This window comes from Lepidochelys kempii, chromosome 27 (genome assembly GCF_965140265.1).
Source record: "Lepidochelys kempii isolate rLepKem1 chromosome 27, rLepKem1.hap2, whole genome shotgun sequence".
NCBI lineage: Eukaryota > Metazoa > Chordata > Testudines > Cheloniidae > Lepidochelys > Lepidochelys kempii.
This window is the reverse complement of record NC_133282.1, coordinates 11,021,904-11,044,146: the sequence shown is the minus strand read 5'-3', so window position 1 is coordinate 11,044,146 and position 22,243 is coordinate 11,021,904. Positions and strand designations below refer to the sequence as shown.

The following is a 22,243-nucleotide window of genomic DNA, read 5'->3' as shown; positions in this document are numbered from 1 at the left end:
ATACACATGACAAACTCATGCTGAGCAGCCCCTCTGCATGCGCTCCCGCCTCCCATCCCATTCCCACGCCAGCTGAGTAGGCTGCTTCCCCAGCCCTGGCTGACTTGGGGAATGGGTGGTGCGATCAGGAGGTGCGATTGCAGCACCTGCAGCCATACCTGAGCGCAATCAAAGCTGGTTCAAGTAAGCAGTGAAGCCGTGGCAGTATGGGCTGGCAGCTGCTCGCATGTGGACCCAGGGTCCCGGGCTGGTGGGGCTAGCCCATGCCGCTGCTATGCTGATGTAGTTTCACTGTTATTGTAACTCACGCTAACTAGAACCTGGTATCCAACCCCCTTTTAACTCGGGAGCTGTTGGATTCTAACCCCCAGATCCAAACTGGTCCCCATCACATTGGTTCCAGATCAGATCCATAACCAGGAGCCGCCTCTTTGCCAGTTTCTGGGTCCGAGTTCAGACGTGTCCGAAATCGGGCAAGAGCTGCTGAGCTCTGCTTTCCACCATTCAAGATGGCAGAAGTTTCACCGGCTCGTCTAAGTTTATGAGATTTCTGCCATTTCAGTCCCCAAAACAAGTTGCAAGGTCTCATGAAATGGGCATGGGAGCCCCCCAAGCCCAACCAGGACTAGAGCACAGCACCACCTGCTGCGATTTCACTGGGCGTCATCAGGGTGTGTAATTAACCAAGCAGTGAGCTCCAGTGGGCCCCCCCCCATATTCTTTGCAAGGCGAAAGCTGGGTAATAATTCAAAGGAAGATCTTGAGCAGGGCAGCATGAATGCTTCGTTTTCCCCTCTCTCCTCCACAGGGCTGCAAAGTCTGTTAACTTTCGCATGGTGTCGTCAAAAATTAAAGCTACAGGGGGATTCATTGTTCCTGGTCGTACAGTGAAAGGCTCCACAATCACTGGGAAAGAAAATACAGTTTGCTAGCAGGGATGAATAAGGAGTAGCCTGTGCAGAAGCCTGACATGCCACATGGAATAGACAAATATTTCTGAATGGGCATTTAGCAAAGGACCATGTTAAATCAGGCAAGAGCAGCTCCTTTGCACCATTTCATTCCCTATCCTCTTGACTTTCCACCCTGAGCAGAGCTGGGCCTGGTCAGTATTTTGGGGCTGGAGATTTCCAGAGAAAATCTGGTGCTCTACAGAAAGCTCTTGGTGATTCAGCGGATGGCACTCTTCCCTCCTAAGTCAATATTATCCTAATTGTTTATGTAGGGCTATACGTTATTATTATTTATATTACAGTAGCACCTAGAGGCCCTAACTGAGATCAGGGTCATCCATTGTGCTAGGTACTGTACAAACACACAGTGACAGTCCCTCCCCAAAAGAGCTTACAATGTAAATTGACATGGCAGACAAAGGGTAGGAGGGGGAACCGAGGCACAGAGAGGTGAAGTGACTTGCCAAGAAGCCGGTCAGTAGCAGAGAAGCAACGGAGTCCAGGTCTTTCAGTGCCTTATCCAGGGCTTAATTTGTGCCTGGGCTTGCCGAGGCTGAGCCCCGGCACCTCTGGGCTTGGCAGGTCATAGCCACAACACCTCTTCACACTAGCCCACACTGCCTCGCATGCTTTTTAAAATCCGACCTAGGATGACTTCCCTCGTTCAAAGAGTTTATAATCTGAGGGTTTGTGATACTGAATCAAGGGGCCAGCATGCTGCTAGGAGGTGCCCGGCTGCTCGGAGTGCATCTTTGGGATGAGAGGTAAGACCAAGATCTGGATTGATTTGTGATCATTAAAGATCTCATGGCACCAGGCAGGACAAGCTGCTGCCACTGGAAAGCCTAGAATACCAGCTCCACAAAGGGATAAAGGCAACAATGTTTCTAGGGATGATGAGCTTCAAGATACCAGCCCATAAATCTGGGACTAGTCCAGGACCGATCTTGAGCCAGTGTGATCTGAGGGTGAGCAGGGACGAAGAAAACATTTTTGTGGCAACCTCTAATGGAAGCCAAAGGGCAAAGTTCTTCTCTCAGTTACACTGGGTGGACTTCAGTGGAGTCACTGTGGATTGACACATGTGTAACTGGCAGCACACTCTAGTACACTTTGTTCCTTCCGCCTACCTCAGGCTATTACCGAACAGGCTAATTTATAGCCAGAGATTAATTGCACTCAGTACATCCACTTCTTGTGCTTGCTCACGAGCTATTTACCCTCTCCTGCCTCTAAGCAATCACTTATGTTCTCGTGTCTTGTGTCTGCTCCCTTTGGAAAGAGGGGTCATCAGTGCAGGTATTAAATAAATAAATAAAACGAAACAACGTCTTAATATCGATATGGGCTAAAAAGCCTGCACAGCATGATCTGCTGGCAGGAGGCCTTCTGGGCCAGACGAGGACCCTGCCAAGGCAAGGAGGAACGCGGAGCTGAATTTCACTGTGAGCTTTGCTCACCACAGCCCGAGACCCGCTGCTGAGTCTTCACCGGGTGGGCCGTGGAAGCTGAAATCATCTCAGTTGGGGCTTTGGCCTCTTACTCCTTTTCATCTGAACCCCTCCAAGGATCTCCAAGCCTCACACCATGGGATAGTCAGCCCCATTTCACACAGGGGAAAGTGACGCACAGAGATGTGATATGACTTGTCCATGGTTGTGCACAGAATCTGTAGCGGAGCCAGGAATAGAACCCAGGAGTCCTGACTCCCAGGACAACGGAATGAGATGACTTGATGCTCGCCACATCTTAGTGCTCAGGATAAATCACTGTCAGCTTCATGTCCGCTGTGACTGAATCCTGGTCCCAGAAGCTCCCCTGTTCTAACTGCTAAGTCACACTCCATTCTGGATCTTTCCCTTGCTCAGCACAAGTGCGACTAGTTGGCTAGAACTAAAAGTCAAAGTCTGGCTCTCCTTACACAGTTCTAGAGAGGAGGTGGAATCTTCATCCTCTCTGGGAAGTTCTGAGGGCCCTTCATTCTCATCGACTCAAGGGGCTAAGTTCTACCCATGAGTGGAGGGGAGATTGTGTTCATGGGTTCCAGGCGGTGGTTCAGAGACAGGAGAGACGCTCCCACAACATGTTCCCCGCAATGCTGATGAACCCCCTCTGCTGGGATCCATGGGGCTGGGGCTGTATTCCCTGGAGGGGGCAGCGCTGGCTGGGAGACACTGCTCTTTGGATGGAAGCTACTCTGGTAAATCACTGACTGTGGACGGCTCATGGAGCCGGGAGGAAGGAATGTCTATTTCCCTTTGATGGCGAGGCACTGGGTGGAGTTGCAACTGAGCTACTGCAATCTGTCCCGGACAGAATTCACCTTGTGCATGGCTTTCTGATTGCAGATCTCTCTCCCTCACACACACACTCTCCTAGAAATGATAAGCCCTTTATATCTGAGCCTCTCTTTGGAGCATTTTTAATTCCCTTCTTTTACCTGGGCAGCCTGGATTTAGAGGGAAACTAAAAAATGCAGCAGCATCTCTCCTTGGAGCCCTGTTAAATCGGCCACACAGTATTTCTTGGGCTCCCGATGTGCCATTGCTCCCTGCCCCGATAGACGCTTTAATTGCCCCTCTATATGCCTGCTCCTTGATTGCAGGTCCAGAGCTGTTGCCTCCATTATCTCTGCTTGCGCATCCATTTCCTGCCTATTTTGCAGGAGAAAGGATGAGAGCCAGAATAGTGAACCGTGTGCGTACTCTCTTGCCCAGGTCCGGCCCAAGGTTATCGGACACCATCACAAGCCATTCATACCTGCAGCGCCTGGCCATGGTTCGGACAGATATGTCTCATCCTCGCTCTTGCAGCCTCATTTCCTCTCTGACTGGCCAGTTATCTTTTCTCATTAACATTTCCATTTTCTCCATGCTTTATTGCCTGTCTCTGGCACAGGCCCTAATGCATGTTGCTGATTCCAGGCCTGCAGGGCACTCTCAGGGGAAACTGAATGGTGGCCTATTTAAAACCAAGCAGGAGTGATGCTGTTATTCCACAGCACAGTGCAACAAAACGGAGAGACGCAGTGGGAAACACAAGGCTAAAAGTTTATACGACCCCATGTCTGAGACCAGAGATCAAGTTGCAATAATAACATCCCAGTTACTCATTATTTTGGCCTTTGCATATGTTCTTGCAGGTTGGCTTGGGAGGCAAAGGTAAATTCAGGAAGGTGATAATTAATGGCGGGGGCTGTGAGGAGCTGGTTGGATCCCTTACAGTAATATGGTGCTCTCCATGTTATCCCATGATCCCACTTTCTTAGCAGCGGGTGTAAATCCTGCTGTGAGATGTTAAGCAGGCTCTGCTGACTCATTATCCCAGCCAGGAATAAGGAAGATGGGAGTGATTCTCTAGGGAGTGCGAGGATCTAGGGTATGGGCTGAGCTGTCCTGCAGGAGAGGAGCCCTATGAGCAGCCAAGCCTAGGGAGGAGGCCTGAGCTGGACTCTATGTTTAAAGTTAATTTCTTTTGGGGTGCATTGCTCAACTGCTCTGATCCAGGAGCAGCTTCAGGAAGGAGTTATGACTCTCAATCACAATTCCTGTCCTGCTCCCTTCTGGTCCAGGGGTGGAAATAAGCTACTGTAGCCCTTGAAAGTGTTGTCTCTCCTCCGTGGTCCCAGGGAGGAGTATTCAGAAACGGGCTGCTCTCTGCCTCAGACAAGTCCTAAGATCTGGTAGGCTGTGCAAGGGGGTACAGGGGCCTTGCTTCCCTTCCTGGTGTAGTAAGACTAGGGCACAATCTAACCCTTTGTGAAAAAGGCCAACACCCCAGGAGGGATGCCTGACCCTACACGGTGGGTGGACAGCGTTTTAGAGCAGGCTGGGAGAGGCTCCAGTTCTGACGCTTTCACTCAGGAAGCCAGATGGCTTTGCACGTTGCTGGTGTCTCTGCAGGAGGATTCAGCTCTGCCCGGTTCAGGTAATTGATGGGACCTGTAACTCTGCTTCACATCCTCTCTCTCCTTCATCAGTCTAACCCTAGTGGGTTTGTTCATGTGCTTTTTCGCTCATCAGTAATGTATCCTGGGAGGATTTTTATCTCCTTCCTCTGGAGCATCAGGAATGGCCCCGACTGGAGTTGTGGAGGGGGTGAGCTCTGAGGTGGTATCGAGCAGTCTCTGTCTTGGGTGCTTGTCTGGCTGATGCTTGTTCACATGCTCGGGGCCGGCTGATGGCCATATGTGGGGTCAGGAAGGAATTGCTCCCCAGGTCAGATGGGCAGTGACCTTGGGGTTTTTCACCATCCTCTGCAGCGTGTAGGTGCGGGTCACTTGCCAGGATTATCTGGGTATATCTCACTTAATCATTTCCCTGTCGCTGCCGGGGCCTCGGGCACTGGTGCACCTCCATCCCTCCTACTCTCTGCCTGTGGCATGTACTAGCCTAGGCTCCGGTGAGTCCCATTTCCTTTACTGGGTTTGGTGTGGGACTGCAGGATGTGTGTGGCTGATATTGTAGATAGTCAGACTTGATGATCTAATGGTCATAGAATCATAGAAGAATCATAGAATCATAGAAGATTAGGGTTGGAAGAGACCTCAGGAGGTCATCTAGTCCAACCCCCTGCTCAAAGCAAGACCAACCCCAACTAAATCATCCCAGCCAGGGCTTTGTCAAGCCGGGCCTCAAAAACCTCTAAGGATGGAGATTCCACCACCTCCCTAGGTAACCTATTCCAGTGCTTCACCACCCTCCTAGTGAAATAGTTTTTCCTAATATCCAACCTAGACCTCCCACACTGCAACTTGAGACCATTACTCCTTGTTCTGCCCTCTGCCACCACTGAGAACAGCCGAGCTCCATCCTCTTTGGAACCCCTCTTCAGGTAGTTGAAGGCTGCTATTAAATCCCACCTCGCTCTTCTCTTCTGCAGACTAAATAATCCCAGTTCCCTCAGCCTCTCCTCATAAATCATGTGCCTCAGGCCCCTGATCATTTTCGTTGCTCTTCGCTGGACTCTCTCCAATTTGTCCACATCCTTTCTGTAGTGGAGGGCCCAAAACTGGACGCAATACTCCAGGTATGGCCTCACCAGTGCCGAATAGAGGGGAATAATCACTTCCCTCGATCTGCTGGCAATGCTCCTAATAATGCAGCCCAGTATGCCGTTAGCCTTCTTGACAACAAGGGCACACTGCTGACTCATATCCAGCTTCTCATCCACTGCAATCCCCAGGTCCTTTTCTGCAGAATGGCTGCTTAGTCAGTCGGTCCCCAGCCTGCAGCAGTGCATGGGATTCTTCCGTCCTAAGTGCGGGACTCTGCACTTGTCCTTGTTGAACCTCATCAAATTTCTTTTGGCCCAATCCCCCAATTTGTCCAGGTCACTCTGGACCTTATCCATACCCTCCAGCGTATCTACCTCTCCCCCAATGTAGTGTCATCTGCGAACTTGCTGGGGGTGCAATCCACACCATCCTCCTGATCATTAATCAAGATGTTGAACAAAACCGGCCCAAGGACCGACCCCTGGGCACTTGGCTTGTTACCGGCTGCCAACTAGACATTGAGCCATTGATCACTACTGGTTGAACCTGATAATCTAGCCAGCTTTCTATCCACTTTATAGTCCATTCATCCAATCCATCTGAGGTCCCTTTCGACCTTAAACCCTATGACTGACTCTATGAGTTACAAAAGATTAAAACTGCACAGCATTTCCATTGCAGGCTCACACAGAGTCACAACCACAAGCATCATGTTCAGTAAGGCCTGGCGATAGCCACAGGACATGGATGGGGGTTTGTTTTGGGGGGGGGGTGGTATTGATACAATGTATGCCCCTTGGGGACCACTGCCAGGAAATGCAAGAGGGACTATTACAGTGGAAATAGGCAGGGGGAGGAGAGATCCTGTCACCTTTCAGAAAAGCAAAACAAAACTTAGGGGAAGAACGGCCAAGCTGGGTCGCATTTACTAGTGTTAGCCACCTTCGCTGCTTTGATTTCATATCAGGCTTTAGCAAACATTAGTTTAAAAAAATGACGCGGAATCCCTGGTATTATTTATGATTATTTGTATTTCAACAATGTGTAGAGGCCTCATGGTGCTAGGGGGCCACACAGTGAGAGATAGAGCAAACAACCTAAATAGCCAGGCAAAGGGCAGGAAGCGAACCAGAGGCACAGGGAGGGAGTGACCGAGATCTCTTAATTGCTTGGTGTCTCTCACTGTTTAAAAATACAGAAGACTGGCTAACTAGAGAGATGCAATTAGCCACTGAGTCTTGGCTCCTGGTAGTGCTATGTACATGGCACTTGGCGTTGGTTACTGTATGTTTGTGTCTGGCTCTGTACTTAGATTGGAAGCTCTTTGGGGCATTTTGTTCTGGGTTTGTGAAGTGCCTAGTGCAATGGGGTGATGGGCCATGACTGGGACTCCTGGCTAGTGCAGTAATACAAATAATTAACAACAATATTAATAACACTTATGTTTCTTTTATCAAGCCACATAACTTACACTCACTCAGTGTCTTGCCAACCAAGTCCCCTTCGTCCCAGGGAGCTGGGACGGAGGGGACTGGGTTGGCAGGACATGGCCCCCCTGTCAGTGTGGGGCATTGTGGGACGAAAGCCAGTAACAGTCAGTGTAAGCAATGCAGTGTTGCCCTTGACTCTATGCCACTCATGGAGGTGGAGTTATTAAGTTGGCGTAGCAGGGCAATTACGTCGGCAGGAGTGAATTTTAAGTGTAGACACTTCCAGAGTTAGGATGACATAAGCTGCCTTGCGTTGACCTAGCTCTGTAGTGTAGACTAGGCCTTGGAAAGCCTTGACTGTTCCCTCTGCAAACCGCCCCAAGGCAGCACAAGGACTGCAGCCCCATCTCTTTGTTTTTGGCTCGGCAGGTTGACACGGATGATGTTCTCACCAAGGAAGAGCAGATTTATCTGCTGGGTGAAGCGAAGGAGAAATGTCAAACAAAGGTCAACACCCAGCTGGAGAAAATCAAAGGTACCGTCCCAGTTTGTGTCCTTTGTGCTCAGTCCGTGCCGAGAGAGCTGGTTAAACCACACAGAGCAAATCCTGCCTCTGTGGAAGGCAGGATTTCACCTGGGGGCTTTACTCCAGGCCCTCGGAAGTGAGTGGGAATCTGTCCATCACCTTCAGTGAACACTGGGCCAGATTCTTTAGGCTGCAGGTTCTTTGAGGGCAGGGACCATCTTTTTGTTCTGTTTCTGTACAGCTCTGCAGGGCTCTTAGCCATCACGATGCTACAAATAAATAACAATTATGCTAGACTGGCCATCTGCAGCTTGCTGGCCTCATCCTGAAATCACCAGTTGTGATGCCACAAACAAACCCCAGCAGGGGGAGTCCTGCTGGAAGCCTTTCCCTCATCGGAGTGAGACGCTTGTAAGCAGATGTGCTGTGATGCCCCCTGCCTGTAGTAATTGCCTAGGAACCAGTGTTTCTGTATAAGAAACCTACAGCATCTGGAAGTGTCCTGGTCTGGGTCATTTCTAGGCAGCTGGTCTATAGCACCGGGTGCCCGGGGCAGTAGCATGTGGAGGCTAGAGTTAGCCAGGTGAATTACCTTGTGGTGCAAGGTGCTGACATGTGGTGTGTACACTTCAAACACTAACCTCTGCTAGAGGCAAGATGCTGGGCCAGGTGCTCCAGAGGACTAGTCCAGCATGGCAAGTTGCATGTGCTCAGTCAGCTCTGAATAGCAAGGTGGGGCCCCTTGACCTTTCTCACGGACACGCTAATGCAAAATTAAATAATACATACAGTAAAGGTTTCAGAGTGGTAGCCATGTGAGTCTGTATCAGCAAAAACAATGAGGAGTCCTTGTGGCGCCTTAGAGACTAACAAATTTATTTGGTCATAAGCTTTTGTGGGCACAAACCCACTTCATCAGATGCATGGAGTGAAAATACAGGAGCAGCTTTAAATACATGAAAGGATGGGGGTTGCTTTACCAAGTGTGAGGTCAGTCTAACGAGAGAAATCAATTTACAGCAGGATACCAAGGGAGGAAAAATAACTTCTGAAGAGGTAAGAGAGTGGCCCATTACAGACAGCTGACAAGAAGGTGTGAGTAACAGTAGGGAGAAATTAGTATTGGGGAAATTAAGTTTAGGTTTTGTAAAGACCCAACCCAACTCAATAAGAGACCTAAAAGTGGCAATTCTTCAACAACAAAACTTCAAAACCAGACCCCAACATGAAGTTGCAGAACTGGAATTAATTTGCAAACCGGATACCATCTATTAGGCCTGAATAGACACTGGGAGTGGTTGGGTCATTACAAAACCTAAACTTAATTTCCCCAATACTAATTTCTCCCTACTGTTACTCACACCTTCTTGTCAGCTGTCTGTAATGGGCCACTCTCTTACCTCTTCAGAAGTTATTTTTCCTCCCTTGGTATCCTGCTGTTAATTGATTTTTCTCGTTAGACTGACCTCACACTTGGTAAAGCAACCCCCATCCTTTCATGTATTTATACCTGCTCCTGTATTTTCCACTCCATGCATCTGATGAAGTGGGTTCTAGCCCACGAAAGCTTATGCCCAAATAAATATGCTAGTCTCTTAGGTGCCACAAGGACTCCTCGTTGGCTTTACACACAGTAAAGGACAGCCTGCTAATGGGCAGGCAGGAGGTGAGCTGGGATTACTGCTGCTGAGCAGCTAAGAACTGAGGCCATCCCGTTCTATTTATTTGTTATCTTGTCTCTCTCACCCCACCCCAGCCTGCTTGTTTGCCTCATCTAGCTGCTCCAGCTTGTCTAGTTACACCGTAAGGTCTTTGGAGCAGGGATTGCCACTTATTATGTTTGTCCAGCGCCTTGCGTCATGGGGTCCAAGCTTGCTGTGGCCAGAGCATGCAACATAAACGTGAAATAATAATGATACCAGTAATGAGCCGGGTCTTTGCTTATTTGGCTAGATGCCAGCTGCTTTCCGGAATGGGATGGAATTATCTGCTGGCCCGAGGGCTCCCCAAGCCAACAGGTGTCTGTCCCATGTCCAGAGTACATCTACGACTTCAACCATAAAGGTACACTTGGAAAACATCCCTGCCTGCCCCAGCTTCACCTCACTGGCTTTGCAAGTTCAACAGATGGTTTTCAAAGACGTCTCAGAGAGAGTAGCTCAAATCACTTCAATTTCACCCCTATGAACATCCCAGACAAGGTGCTTTGATACTGCTATGATGAGCACAACCTAGCTCAGCTGAGGACAGGCTCAGACCAGTCCTAGTTAGTTAACAGGGATGAGCAACACCTAAGCATATTATCCTGGATTAGTACCCATGAGCATGTCTCTCCCTAGCACTCAACCCCCAGCCACTGTTGCAGCCTGCTGCCGTCTCTAACAGCTAACGGTGATTGTGGTGTGTGCCTGTGATTGATGGTTTGATCCCACCTGAGGTCTGGAGCCATGGGTTGTTGCAGGAACATGGGATTAAAAGGCTGTTACAAGGAGGAGGGTGAAAAAATTTTTCTCGTTCACCTCTGAGGATAGGACAAGAAGCAATGGGTTTAAATTGCAGAAAGGGAGGTTTAGGCTGGACAGTAGGAAAAACTTCCTGTCAGGGTGGTTAAACCCTGGAATAAATTGCCCAGGGAGGCTGTGGAATCTCTGTCATTGGAGTTTTTTAAGAAGAGGTTAGACAAACCCCTGTCAGGGATGGTCTAGATAATATTTAGTCCTGTCTTGAGTGCAGGGAACTGGACTAAATGATCTATTGTGGTCCCTTCCAGTCCTATGATTTGCTCTGCAATGGCTTGGCCCATTGGGTTTCTTGGAGGTCCAACCGCCCTGACCCTGTCCTTGTTTTCAGGCCACGCCTACAGACACTGTGATGCCTATGGGAATTGGGAGCTAGCGCTCAACATCAACAAGACGTGGGCGAACTACACGGAATGCACTGAGTTTCTCACCCCTGAGCGCCGGAGCCGAGAGAAGGTGAACTACAGCCAGAGGGAAGGGACGTGGGGTGGGGTAACTGAGGAGAGGTGCCGCTGGAGGCTGGGAAAGCCCCTGAGCTCAGAATGACTGCTGGCAGCAAAGCAACCTTCTATTGTAGGGGGATAGAGGCAGCTCCAGACTCTTCACTCGGGGGAGGGATAGCTCAGTGGTTTGAGCATTGGCCTGCTAAACCCAGGGTTGTGAGTTCAATCCTTGAGGGGGCCATTTGGGATCTGGGACAAAAATTGGGGATTGGTCTTTGAGCAGGGGGTGGGACTAGATGACCTCCTGAGGTCCCTTCCAACCCTGATATTCTATGATTCTATGAACCTGGTGCTCATCACATGTCCTGATTAAATGCCTTTGCCACCTTCTCCCGTGTGCTGGTGGGAGCTTCTATTTGCTCATCTTCCTCCAGCGACAGCCAAAGGGATCAGCTTGCTGATTCTACCCCTCCAACTACTCAAAACCAGAGGTGGGGAAGGTGAAGATTTCCTCCTCTGCCCCCAGTAGTTTGGGGAGGGGTGGAGGGTGGGAAGCGGGCTTGTTGTGTCTGCCCCCTGCTGTCCAGATGCCAGAGCTGATTCAGCAGAATCCCAGGCCTGGCCAGCTGCTTGGCCTCATGTGCATCCTGCTTCTGAGTGCAGTCAAAGCTCCAGGTCTGAAAGCCCATGAGCGGTAGGCAGCAGCCGTGCCCAGGCAGGCAGATGAGAACCTCCCCCTTGGTGGAGTCACACAGGAGCTGAGCTGGGAGCCTCCTCCCATGGTGAGCTGGCCTTGGCTAGAAGACACCTTTCCATGACTGAGCCGGCAGGAGATGTGCCAGGTTGGTCTCACCTGGTGGCCATCTCCGTTGTCTAAGCTGGTAGGGTACATTAGGGCTCTGCATGTCCTACTTTGCTTCCTGTGATGTAGCTGTGAGCATGGGCCGTCGGGGACCATCCTGTGTCCTTCCCTTCCAGGAGGTGTTTGACCGCCTGCACATGATGTACACCATCGGCTACTCCATCTCCCTGGCCTCCCTCATCGTTGCCGTGGGCATCCTCTGCTACTTCAAGTAAGAAGGAGCAATTGACCACTCCCCTTTCATCCTCTAGCCCCTGCACTCACCCTGTGTTCTAGGAGAGCCCCACACAGAGTCACCAGCCAGCAGGGATGGGTAGCCAGATTAGATCAAAGAAAACCCAACCCAAACAGTGGCTCAAGTCTCAGGCCAAACCACAGACCATTTCCCAAAGTCCAGAAACATCCGGATCCATTTTATTCTGCATTTCTCACAGAGCTGGGCCAGATGGCCAGAGCCAAACAGCCCTACTTTCTGGGGGCTTGACATGCAAAGCTCAAGCCAGATCCAGCTTTTTATAAATGGAGCCTTGTCAAGGTTCCTCCCCCCCTCTGAACTCTAGGGTACAGATGTGGGGACCTACATGAAAACCTGCTAAGCTTACTTTCACCAGCTTAGGTTAAAACTTCCCCAAGGTACAAATTAATTTTATCCTTTGTCCCTGGATCTCCACTGCCACCACCAAACTCTAACTGGGTTTACTGGGAAATGTAGTTTGGACATGTCTTTCCCCCCAAAATCCTCCCAACCCTTGCACTCCACTTCCTGGGAAAGGTTTGGTAAAGATCCTCACCAATTTGCATAGGTGACCACAGACCCAAACCCTTGGATCTGAGAACAATGAAAAAGCATTCAGTTTTCTTACAAGAAGACTTTTAACAGAAGTAAAGAAATCCCCTCTGTAAAATCAGGATGGTAGATACCTTAAAGGGTAATTAGATTCAAAACTTAGAGAATCCCTCTAGGCAAAACCTTAAGTTACAAAAAAGACACACAGACAGGAATAGTCATTCTATTCAGCACAGTTCCTTTCTCAGCCATTTAAAGAAATCATAATCTAACACATACCTAGCTAGATTACTTACTAAAAGTTCTAAGACTCCATTCTTGTTCTATCCCCGGCAAAAGCAGCATACAGACAGACACAGACCCTTTGTTTCTCTCCCTTCTCCCAGCTTTTGAAAGTATCTTGTCTCCTCATTGGTCATGTTGGTCAAGTGCCAGCGAGGTTACCTTTAGCTTCTTAACCCTTTACGGGTGAGAGGATTTTTCCTCTGGCCAGGAGGGATTTTAAAGGGGTTTACCCTTCCCTTTATATTTATGACAAGCCTATATTTACAATGGGCCAGCCCCAAAACCTTGGTTCCGCCCCCTCTCCATGCCCCCAAACTCACTGAGCCTCACGGCTCCTGGTTCAGTGCCTCAGCTGTTTGTGAGGACAGGCAGGTGTTTGACACTGACGCGTTGCTGACTGGGTGGGTGTTTGTCACTGACGTGCTTCCTCTCCTGGGGGCAGGCACCTGCACTGTACACGGAACTACATCCACATTCACCTCTTTGCCTCCTTCATCTGCCGGGCCGCCAGCATCTTCGTGAAGGATGTGGTGCTTTACTCTGGCTCGCTGCCCGAGGAGCCGGAGAAGATGCGAGTAGATGATTTAAAGGGCGAGTTGGGCCCCTTTCTGGGACACCGGACCCAGCTGGCAAGTAGCTGAAAAACTCATCTTCCCTCTTCATTTTCCCCAAGCCCACAGGGAATAAAGGGGAGGGAAAGAGGAGTTAGGAATCCTGGAGAAGTGTGAAGAGATGTGGGGGGAGGGAGGGAATTCTGGGCTGCACCTCGTGGAGGAAGGCGCAGACCAGGAAGAGGGTGGGGAGAGGGGGCTTTAAGCTACTTTTGAGCTGTCCAGATTCTGCACAGCCCCCGCTATAAAGTAGAGCAGCCTCTGGGGTCGCTCTAATTTATGGCAGCTTTACCCGGGCTGTGTCATTATGGGCTCTTGCGGGGACAATGTAGGACCACCTGTTACTGCCCTACACTTTGCCTGAGTCTGAGGGAATTTCTCCTCTGCCCATTGCAGTGCCTTGGCCACCCCTGTACGCCACTGAAGCAATGTCTGTACAGAGTCTGGGGTTGCGGGGGGACAATCTCTCCCTGGAAGGCCGAGAAGCAGAGAGATGCAGCTGTGTCTATTATCTTGCAAGAGATGAGTGTGGAGGATTGCAGCTCCCGCTTTAACAAAAGGGTGAATTAATGAGCAAAGAGCTAGTCCAAGGAGAGTGTAGATCAGCACAGCTGCCCGCTGTTATTCACAGTAGTGCTCAGCACAGCTCAGGGAAGCCAGTGCTGTGATATGGCTTAAAAGGCTTCTGTTAATCCTTAAGGGGCTGGGGGGAGGGGGAGGGAAGGGGCAACACCTACACAATTTGGACCTAGCCTTTCCAGCACATACCTGTTACCCCAATAAAACCATGAGCTGTGTGACCGAGTGCAAATGACCCTTTGGTTGCTGGATTGCATGCTATTTCACAACACTGGGCATCACACTGGTTTTGTGCCGGCCCTGCCCCCTCCATTCCAACCTCTTAGTGGGTGGGAACTTCCCCCATTCCTACTCCGACAACTTCCTCCCTTAAGGGCAGGAGGCAGGTCAAAGCCAGAGTAACCGCTGCCAGGCAGGACCTAAAGGAGAGTAGCGAGGGGGCCTCCCTGTCTAAGATCATGGCCCTGATCTCTCAGGAGGGGGGACATGTAGAGGAATTGAGGCCCTAATGTGGTTCCCATTTCTCCATGACCACAGGTGGGCTGCAAGGTGGTTGTGACACTTTTCCTTTATTTCCTGGCCACCAACCACTACTGGATTCTGGTGGAGGGGCTCTACCTGCATAGCTTGATCTTCATGGCCTTCCTCTCCAACAAGAACTACCTGTGGGTCCTCACCATCATTGGCTGGGGTAAGCACAGACACTGCTCCCACCAAAAGCACATCCACCTGCCATGCTGACTGGGAGCTCCAGAGCATCAAAGCGCACTGTGAAATTTGTAGCGCTTGGTAAAGCAGGGTCCACACGGCTAGTTAGTGCACTGCAAGAGAGAACTCTGTGTTGCGGTCCAAATACAAGACAGAACAAGGCTTTAAGCAAGCAAGCAGGCTGGTCTGCCGAGGGGCTGGTCTGCCTGTCAGCTTTCCACCCTCTCTTTTATTTCTCTCCCTCCTCCTGCGCATTACATACTCCAACAGATAAAAGGAATGCACTGGCTTTGTTTAATATTCTTATTTACCAATTTCTATCTACCGCATTCCTTGCTCTCGGGCCTTGAGCCCAGTCCTGGGAGGCTTCCCACGGTTTATGTCATCTGGGCAAGTTTCCAAGGTTCATGCCCTTGAGAGGAGCCGTGTGTGCACTGCTCCTACACAACACTCAAGGTGTGCCCTGAATGTTGCCAAGCGCATGAACCCTGTATGAATCCTACAACTCTGTAGAGTCACACCTTGGTTTGACACACACTAAGTCTCTGTGTAGACAAGCCCTGAAGGAGAATCTATTTTAAGCAGCACAGGGCATATGTCACGCAGGTCAGCAGTTCTGCCCTCTCCTAGCTGGAATCAGTGGGACACCTAAATTCCTGGCGTTGGTTCATTTTGCAAACCTGATGCTTCAACCATACTGCCTGTTTTGTTTCCCTCCAGGTCTCCCTGCTGTATTTGTGTCTGTTTGGGCCAGTGTCAGGGCCTCCCTGGCGGATACACAGTACGTAGGTTCAACTTCTTTTCCAAAGGACCATTTGGGAGGGTGAGAATTGGCCTGTAGTGCAAATCTCTCTGCCTGATCCTATTGAATTGGGTGGTTGCAATCTGCGGATGACCAAATCTCTGAATTGCTAGACTGAGGCTTTTATGGAGGAGAGGGAGATTAGAACATATACATACCAGAAGGTTAAAAATGCAGGCAATTGATAAGGGGAAGCTAAAGGTATCAACAAAAATCTATGGCCAACAGGGTTATGGAGAATAAAAAGGAATTTTTTAAACATATCAGGAACAAAAGGAATCTGAACAAAATTAGGATAAAATTTTCAGTAATGATATAGAAAAGGCAGGTGTTCCATAAATATTTTTGGTTTGTATTTAGAATGAAGCTAGATGATGTTTTCATATCATATAAGGATGATGAAATACAGTAAGGAGGATGTTAAAAGGCATCTACTAAAATTAAACATTTTAAAGTAACCAAATCTAGATAACTTGTACCTAAGAGTTTTAAAAATAAAGAGTTGGCCAAGATGTTCTAAGGACATTAATTTTTAAACTACTTATAAAAAACTGAGAAAACTCCAGATGACTGGAAGAAATTGTGCCAAAATTTACAGAAGGCAAATATAGGGCAGTTTGTCTGACATTGACCGTGGGCAGAATACTGGAACAAGTGATAAGTGAATCAGTTACTAAACAATTAAAGCCAATCAGCATAATTTTGTGGATTAGGCCTTGTCAAATAAACATGATATTGTTCACTGAGATTAGAAGTTTGATTTATAAAGGTATCTGTTGGTGTAATATTCTTCTGTAAGGTTTTTGACAATGTACAGCATAACATTCTGATAAAAAAATTAGCACTATACAAAGTCAATATGGCCCATATTCAATGTATTAGATTCACACCATAATTGTTAATGGAAAATCATCAGTGAGGGTGTGTGTTTCTGGTGGGGTCCCACAAGGATTGGTTCTGGGCCCAATGCCATTGACTACTTTTCTTAATGATCTGCTAGAAAATATAACGTAATTGCTGATAAGAGTTTGCAGCTTACAGATGGGTGGTGGTGTGTGGGGTAAATAATGAAGACAGGTCACTGATACAAAGCAGTCTTATTATTATGAAAAAGCCCCCTCCTCTTTCCTGCAGCATGCAGAACAGAGTTCTGCCATGGGAGAGATCTGACCCAGGATCTGGATTTTGTTGACTTCTTTTAAAGTAACATATGTGACTCTCATTTGTTATGTTTTGGGGTGCAAATGTGCGTGGCAGAATCACCCCAGCTGTAGGACCAGCCTTCTGCCCGCCCAGGCTCAGTCCAAGATGGAAAGGGGGAGCCATCAACGGGCTATATTCCTCACCCCTTATTTCAGATTTCTCCAAAGCATTTCTTACTGGTCTCCTCAGATGCTGGGACCTCAGCGCTGGGAATATGAAGTGGATTTATCAAGTCCCTATCTTAGCAGCCATCGTGGTAAGAATTCTCTGGCAGACTTGTCCTGATCCCAGTCACCTAAAAAACCCAACTGGATTCAGTAGATTTAGAAATGGGCTAATCTCCTTTCTCCAATCCGTGCATTGTTTGCCATAGTATCTTGGCAATGTCTGCTTTGTCATCTCTTACAGGGCTCAGTCCTGAGAGATGCTGATCCCTGGGGCCTGATTCAACAAAGCATGTAGGGCCAGATTTACAAAGGTTCATAGGAGCTTAACTGCCACTGAAATCAGTGGGAGTTGGGCATCTAAGCAACATTGAGGATCTGAGCCTTACAGTCTAAAGATACAGATACGCACTTAACTTGCTTGGGGACTTTTGTACACCCCGCCCCCCCTTAACACTTACCTGCATCCTTCAGTGCCTAAAGATCTTTCTAAACCTGACCCTTAATCACACACTTGCTGAAGCCCATCGCCCCTAGCAGGACTAAGCCCATGCTCTCTGTTTAACAGGCAGGTGTCCCACTCTCTTGTGGTTAGAAGTTGTGCATGCTACAGGTTTACTTACCCTGAGAAAATTCTTATCACCCTTTCATTTATATTTGAAAGAGGCGCTGTTTAGTGCTCTGAGCCACACATGTTGGCTTTGTAACCAGAAGCTTTCACAGACGTATTTTCATAAGCTTAAGAAAAGAGGGTCATTTGAAAGAACGTAATTAGAAAAAGAAAAGGGTCTTAGCACCTAGGCCAGTGGGGTCCTGGGCCAGGACTGGGGCTCCTAGGATCAGCACTAACTGGAGGCACTGGTGGCCACTTGAGGGCTCACCGTCCCAGCTACGTGACGAACAAGACTGTCAAACGAGGATCATTTTCAATGAGGAGGGTTATTAGCCACCCAGACACGGGGTTTATTTTCAAAAACATTGTGGCCTGATTCTTTGTTGCCCCTGTGTGTGTGTGTGTGTGTGTGTGTGTGGTCACCTACGTTGGTGCAAAGGGAGTGCAAAATACCACCCTTGCAATTGGGTAGCATTCCGATTTCACTGGTATAAGTGCAGGGCAACGGAGAATCAGGCCCTGAATTTAATCTTGACAGTGTCCCAATATAAGATCCTCCCTGAGGACATTTATATCCAGTCCTTAGCTAGAGGAGATCACTTAGGGTGCGTCTACACAGGGAACTTATTCTGGGTATGAATTCAAAGCACTATAGCTGTTCTGGAATAGCTCCCTATGTGGACACTCAGCTACAATAGTTACGCTGGTCACTTTCCCCTCACGGACAAGCCCTTAGCTGGCCACATTCTGCGTGCATGGCTTGTAAGGTGATTGTGGGTGTGTGTCGGCAGGTGAATTTCATCCTCTTCCTCAACATTGTGCGGGTTCTGGCGTCGAAGCTCTGGGAGACAAACACGGGGAAGCTAGACCCTCGGCAGCAGTACAGGTGAGCAGCAATGTGCAGCTGCCACTTGACTTGATGAACCTTCTGCTTGAGTGGAGATAGCATCTCGGCCCAGACTATGGTGCAGCAGAGGAAACAGTACTAACAGCTGGCTCTTAACATAGCACGTCCCATAGATCTCAAAGTGCTTTCAAAAGGAGGTCAGGATCTCTATTCCCCATTCTACAGAAGGGAATTGACTTGGCCAAGGTCACCCTGCTGGCAAGCAGTAGAGGCAAGATCAGAACCTCTGTCTCCCACGCACTGTCCTATCCACTGCCATGTAGCATTCAGCCTCCAGCACTGGCCAGTAGACGAGGCCTCTAGAGTGGGGTGGGACATGCCCATTCAGCCACCTGAGCGATGCATTTTTATTCCGGGCAAAGGGAGGTGTGAATTTTTCCCAGCCCCCCACAGCCAATCTGCTTTCCCCTGAAGAACAAAGTGCTTTGTCACTTTTTGCTGTAGCAAATATCACACCCCCAAAAGCTTTTTATTTTGCTCCATATAGTGCCACTTAGGATTTGGGTTAGATGCACATCCTGCCTTGGACTGGAAACTCAGCAGCGCTCCCAAGATAAGTAAGCAATGGGAGATTGTAAGGAAAACCCAATGGTGCTCGTGTTCTCTGACCCAGTGCATCAGCTGCTAGGGGGCACTGTGCCATAAATCAGATGCTGAACACTCATGGGCATTAAATATCCCCGAGTCCTCTCTGTGAGATTAGGGGCAGCCTCAGCATCCTAGTCTTCTTTTCGAACCCCACCTCCCTGCAGTTTCACCTGGAGACAGGATTCACTTCCTTTTTTAACCTAAACTGTTGTCTGTTGCTGCTGTGTGTTGTCAATCAGCTGCCATGTTCCACCTGAGAGGTGGCTGCCTTGCAGTGGCAGGTGAAGTACTTGCAAAGAGCATTTGGGGTGGAAAAATGCTATAAGAAATGTAAAGTTGTTACTATTTTATCCAGGGTATTGTAGGATAAATCCTAGGCGGTGGCTGAAAAGCTGAGGACAGAGGGTTAGAGAGAGCAGCTGCAGACAAACCTGTGGAATGGTTTTACCTTTCAGGAAGCTGCTGAAGTCCACCCTGGTGCTGATGCCACTCTTTGGGGTCCATTACGTGGTGTTCATGGCAATGCCCTACACTGAAGTCTCCGGCGTCTTATGGCAAATACAGATGCACTACGAGATGCTGTTCAACTCCTCACAGGTATGTCTGCAGCCCTCCCGCTCTCGCCCAGCTCTCCTCTTGCTGCATGGTCCAGTGCTGGCTCCAAAGGCAGAAAGATGATCTGTGAGGCACTTGGCAGAGGTAGCGGTAGGCATGTTCTGAGGGGCCCTGAAATGCACCTTCGCTTCCCATGTGCTCATGGGTTAAGGGCCCTTTTGAAAGCCCCCCTCAATCCCCTGCTGTGGCTGCCAAGCAGTTCAGTGCGTCTCCTGGAGCCTGTGATAGGAGCATTGCAGGGCGCCTCCCAGTGGAGCAACACAGCCCTGAAGGTGCACTGCCCTCAGCTCCCTCTTCTAGCACTTGTCAGAGCTCCGCCCAATTCCCCCTTTACTGGTCTCTTTTATTAAGTCTCTTACAGTGTATTAACAAAGCTGTTCCTTCACCCCTCAAATCCAACCCTTGTTCTCCCCTTGATTGAGGGGTCCCACAGCCCTCCTCCTAGGGACTGTGCTGATAACTCAGGCTGGCTGTAGCCCTCATTCACCATCTCCAAGCTAGCACCTTGGAAGTCCAGCCATTTGCTCTAGACTGGGAGAAGCAGGCACCTCCCTTCTCTTTCTTTGCATCTCTGGAGGCTTCCCTTTTATCTCCAGCCCTGGACTGAGTTAAGCACATGACCTGCCCATCAGGTGGCTGAATTCATTTTCCCCACCTGGGCAGAGGTGGCACCATTACCCCTTAAAGGGACAGTCACCCCGTGACAGAGTCCCCTCCTGGGACACGCACCACAGTCTGGCTGTAGCTGCCCTGCATAGATGGTGCCCGTGGAAGAGCTGGTCTGTTAAACAAGCTGGGACCAGTGCACGGAGTGGGGAGAAAGCCATGTGGGGGCCAAGTGGGGCTGTTGTCCTGGTGGAATGGCCACAGACATGCATAAAACAAATAGAAATGGGGCCAAGGTGCCTGGAGCCCTGAGCTCTCTGGACCTGCCAGGGAGTGAGCAGCACTGGGCACATGCTGGGAGTTTGTTTCCAGCACCCCCAGGTGAAAACTCGCTCTTTCTTGGTCTCTCGGCAGGGTTTCTTTGTGGCTTTTATCTATTGCTTTTGCAACGGGGAGGTAAGTGAGATGGGCTCAGCCCTGCAGCTTGTCCCTGGCTCTGGTAGGTACATGGGTGCCTTTGCAATCCTGTCATCTTATGTGGGAGCTCAGCCTGGGCTGTGGGAAGCGCAGATCAGAGCTACTATCCTGAGCCCAAGGGGACCCATGGGATTTCTCCCTCTGGGGCTGTTCAGGGGGGAGGCAGCTTCTTTTCCCTCTGACCTTGTGGAACCCCTGTCCTTGGAACAGATTGTGAAATAACCTTTGACTCTTACGTGACTTGGCACGGTCCTCATGGAGCAGGAGGGAAACTGTCCTTGACTTGCACTGAGGTGCGGAGCACCAGCCTAAGCCCAGGCCCTAGAGTGTATGTCACCCTAACTTGGCCCTCATTGGCCCCCTTGCTGATAGTCTCAGGCTAAGGACTGTAGAGGCTGAGTGCCCCCCTCTAGCCCTATAGGAGATCAATCAGGAACAGAGGTGAGTCAAGTCAGCCAGGCAGCCTAAGGACCGTGTTTGCGGCCCCTGCCTATAGGGTGCCTGGTCTGTGGGAGAAGAGGTCTAGTCCCCGGGCCATTAACCGGGGGCCATCCAGCTTCATGCAATTCACTCTCAGTGTGAACGGAAACACCAGACTTGCTGCCTGGCTGGAGAACACTCCTGAGTTCACCCTGGCCCCAATCCTGTGCCCCTGGCCATCAGTGGGAGTGAGATTGGACCCACACTGAGCTCTCTGGATCTGAGTGCCTGCTTTGACCCGAAGCCAAGGGGTGATGAAGGCAGTTGGCTCCTCCTCGGAGTTGCTCACCACCTTGCAGCATTTTCTCTGGTGCTGTGTTGCCTGATGTTCGCTTGCCCAGCGATCCCTAAAGCTGAGCCTGTGTGGAGTGCAGGCTGGACTCTGTGCCGGCTGAGTCCACTGACCAGCCTCCTCCTGGTCACCAGTATGGGAGAGAGATCCCCTGAGTAACCCCCCTCCCTCAATGTAGCTTGGAAGGGAAGGTCAAGGGATTGATGGAGCAGACACTGAGATGGGTGGGGCTGCAGAGAAATGCCCCTTTCCCCACAGCAAACCCCGTCGGGGGGCCCTGGAATCTTATTGCCATCTCTGTACTCAGGCTTGGGGTATTGTGAGGTGTGTGCCGAGAGGCCTGGTGGCTGGCAATGCCTGTGCAATTTTCTTGTTCTATTGCCCTGCCCTGACAGGCCGGCTCTCTCCCTCAGGTGCAGGCGGAGATTAAGAAAGCTCGTTTCCGGAGGAGCCTGGCGCTGGACTTCAAGCAGAAAACACGAGTCACCAGCACAGGGGGGAGCTGCTATTATGGTGGGCTGGTGTCACACACCACCAACAGCGTCAGCATCACTGGACGGGGGGCAGCAGGGGCAGGGATGCAGCAGAGTGCCAAGCATCGGGTCCTGCCACTGTCCCCACATACCAGCCTGCTGGGATATATCCCAAGCTCCTCTGCTTCTGACAACTCTGTGCCCTCCCCAACCCAAGAGATTCCCCAGAAGGCCCCTGGGGAGAATGCCAAGGACGTTGTGTGTTTCCCAGACCTGGGTCAAAGTCATTCCAGCCTGAGTAAAGAGGTGGAGACTATGCTATGA

At 49.9% G+C, this 22,243-nt stretch overlaps 1 protein-coding gene across 1 annotated transcript; it reads left to right on the top strand.

Moving 5' to 3' along the window:
• The first annotated feature begins 1,667 nt into the window (after window positions 1-1,667).
• Window positions 1,668-22,243, top strand: LOC140903751 (parathyroid hormone/parathyroid hormone-related peptide receptor-like). The gene is made up of 14 exons (XM_073325511.1): window positions 1,668-1,717; window positions 3,671-3,731; window positions 7,809-7,914; window positions 9,859-9,969; window positions 10,756-10,880; window positions 11,846-11,940; window positions 13,244-13,430; window positions 14,529-14,682; window positions 15,420-15,480; window positions 16,894-16,960; window positions 18,273-18,367; window positions 19,432-19,573; window positions 20,612-20,653; window positions 21,860-22,243. Exons 1-14 carry the CDS (start codon window positions 1,668-1,670, stop codon window positions 22,241-22,243), a joined length of 1,680 nt encoding a protein of 559 aa, XP_073181612.1.

Coding starts and splice junctions, on each gene's coding strand:
- LOC140903751 (XM_073325511.1), top strand. CDS start 1,668: ATGCTGCTAGGAGGTGCCCGGCTGCTCGGAGTGCATCTTTGGGATGAG. Junction 13,431..14,528: donor TGGGACACCGGACCCAGCTG/GCAAGTAGCTGA, acceptor CCATGACCACAG/GTGGGCTGCAAGGTGGTTGT. Junction 18,368..19,431: donor GACCCTCGGCAGCAGTACAG/GTGAGCAGCAAT, acceptor TTTACCTTTCAG/GAAGCTGCTGAAGTCCACCC.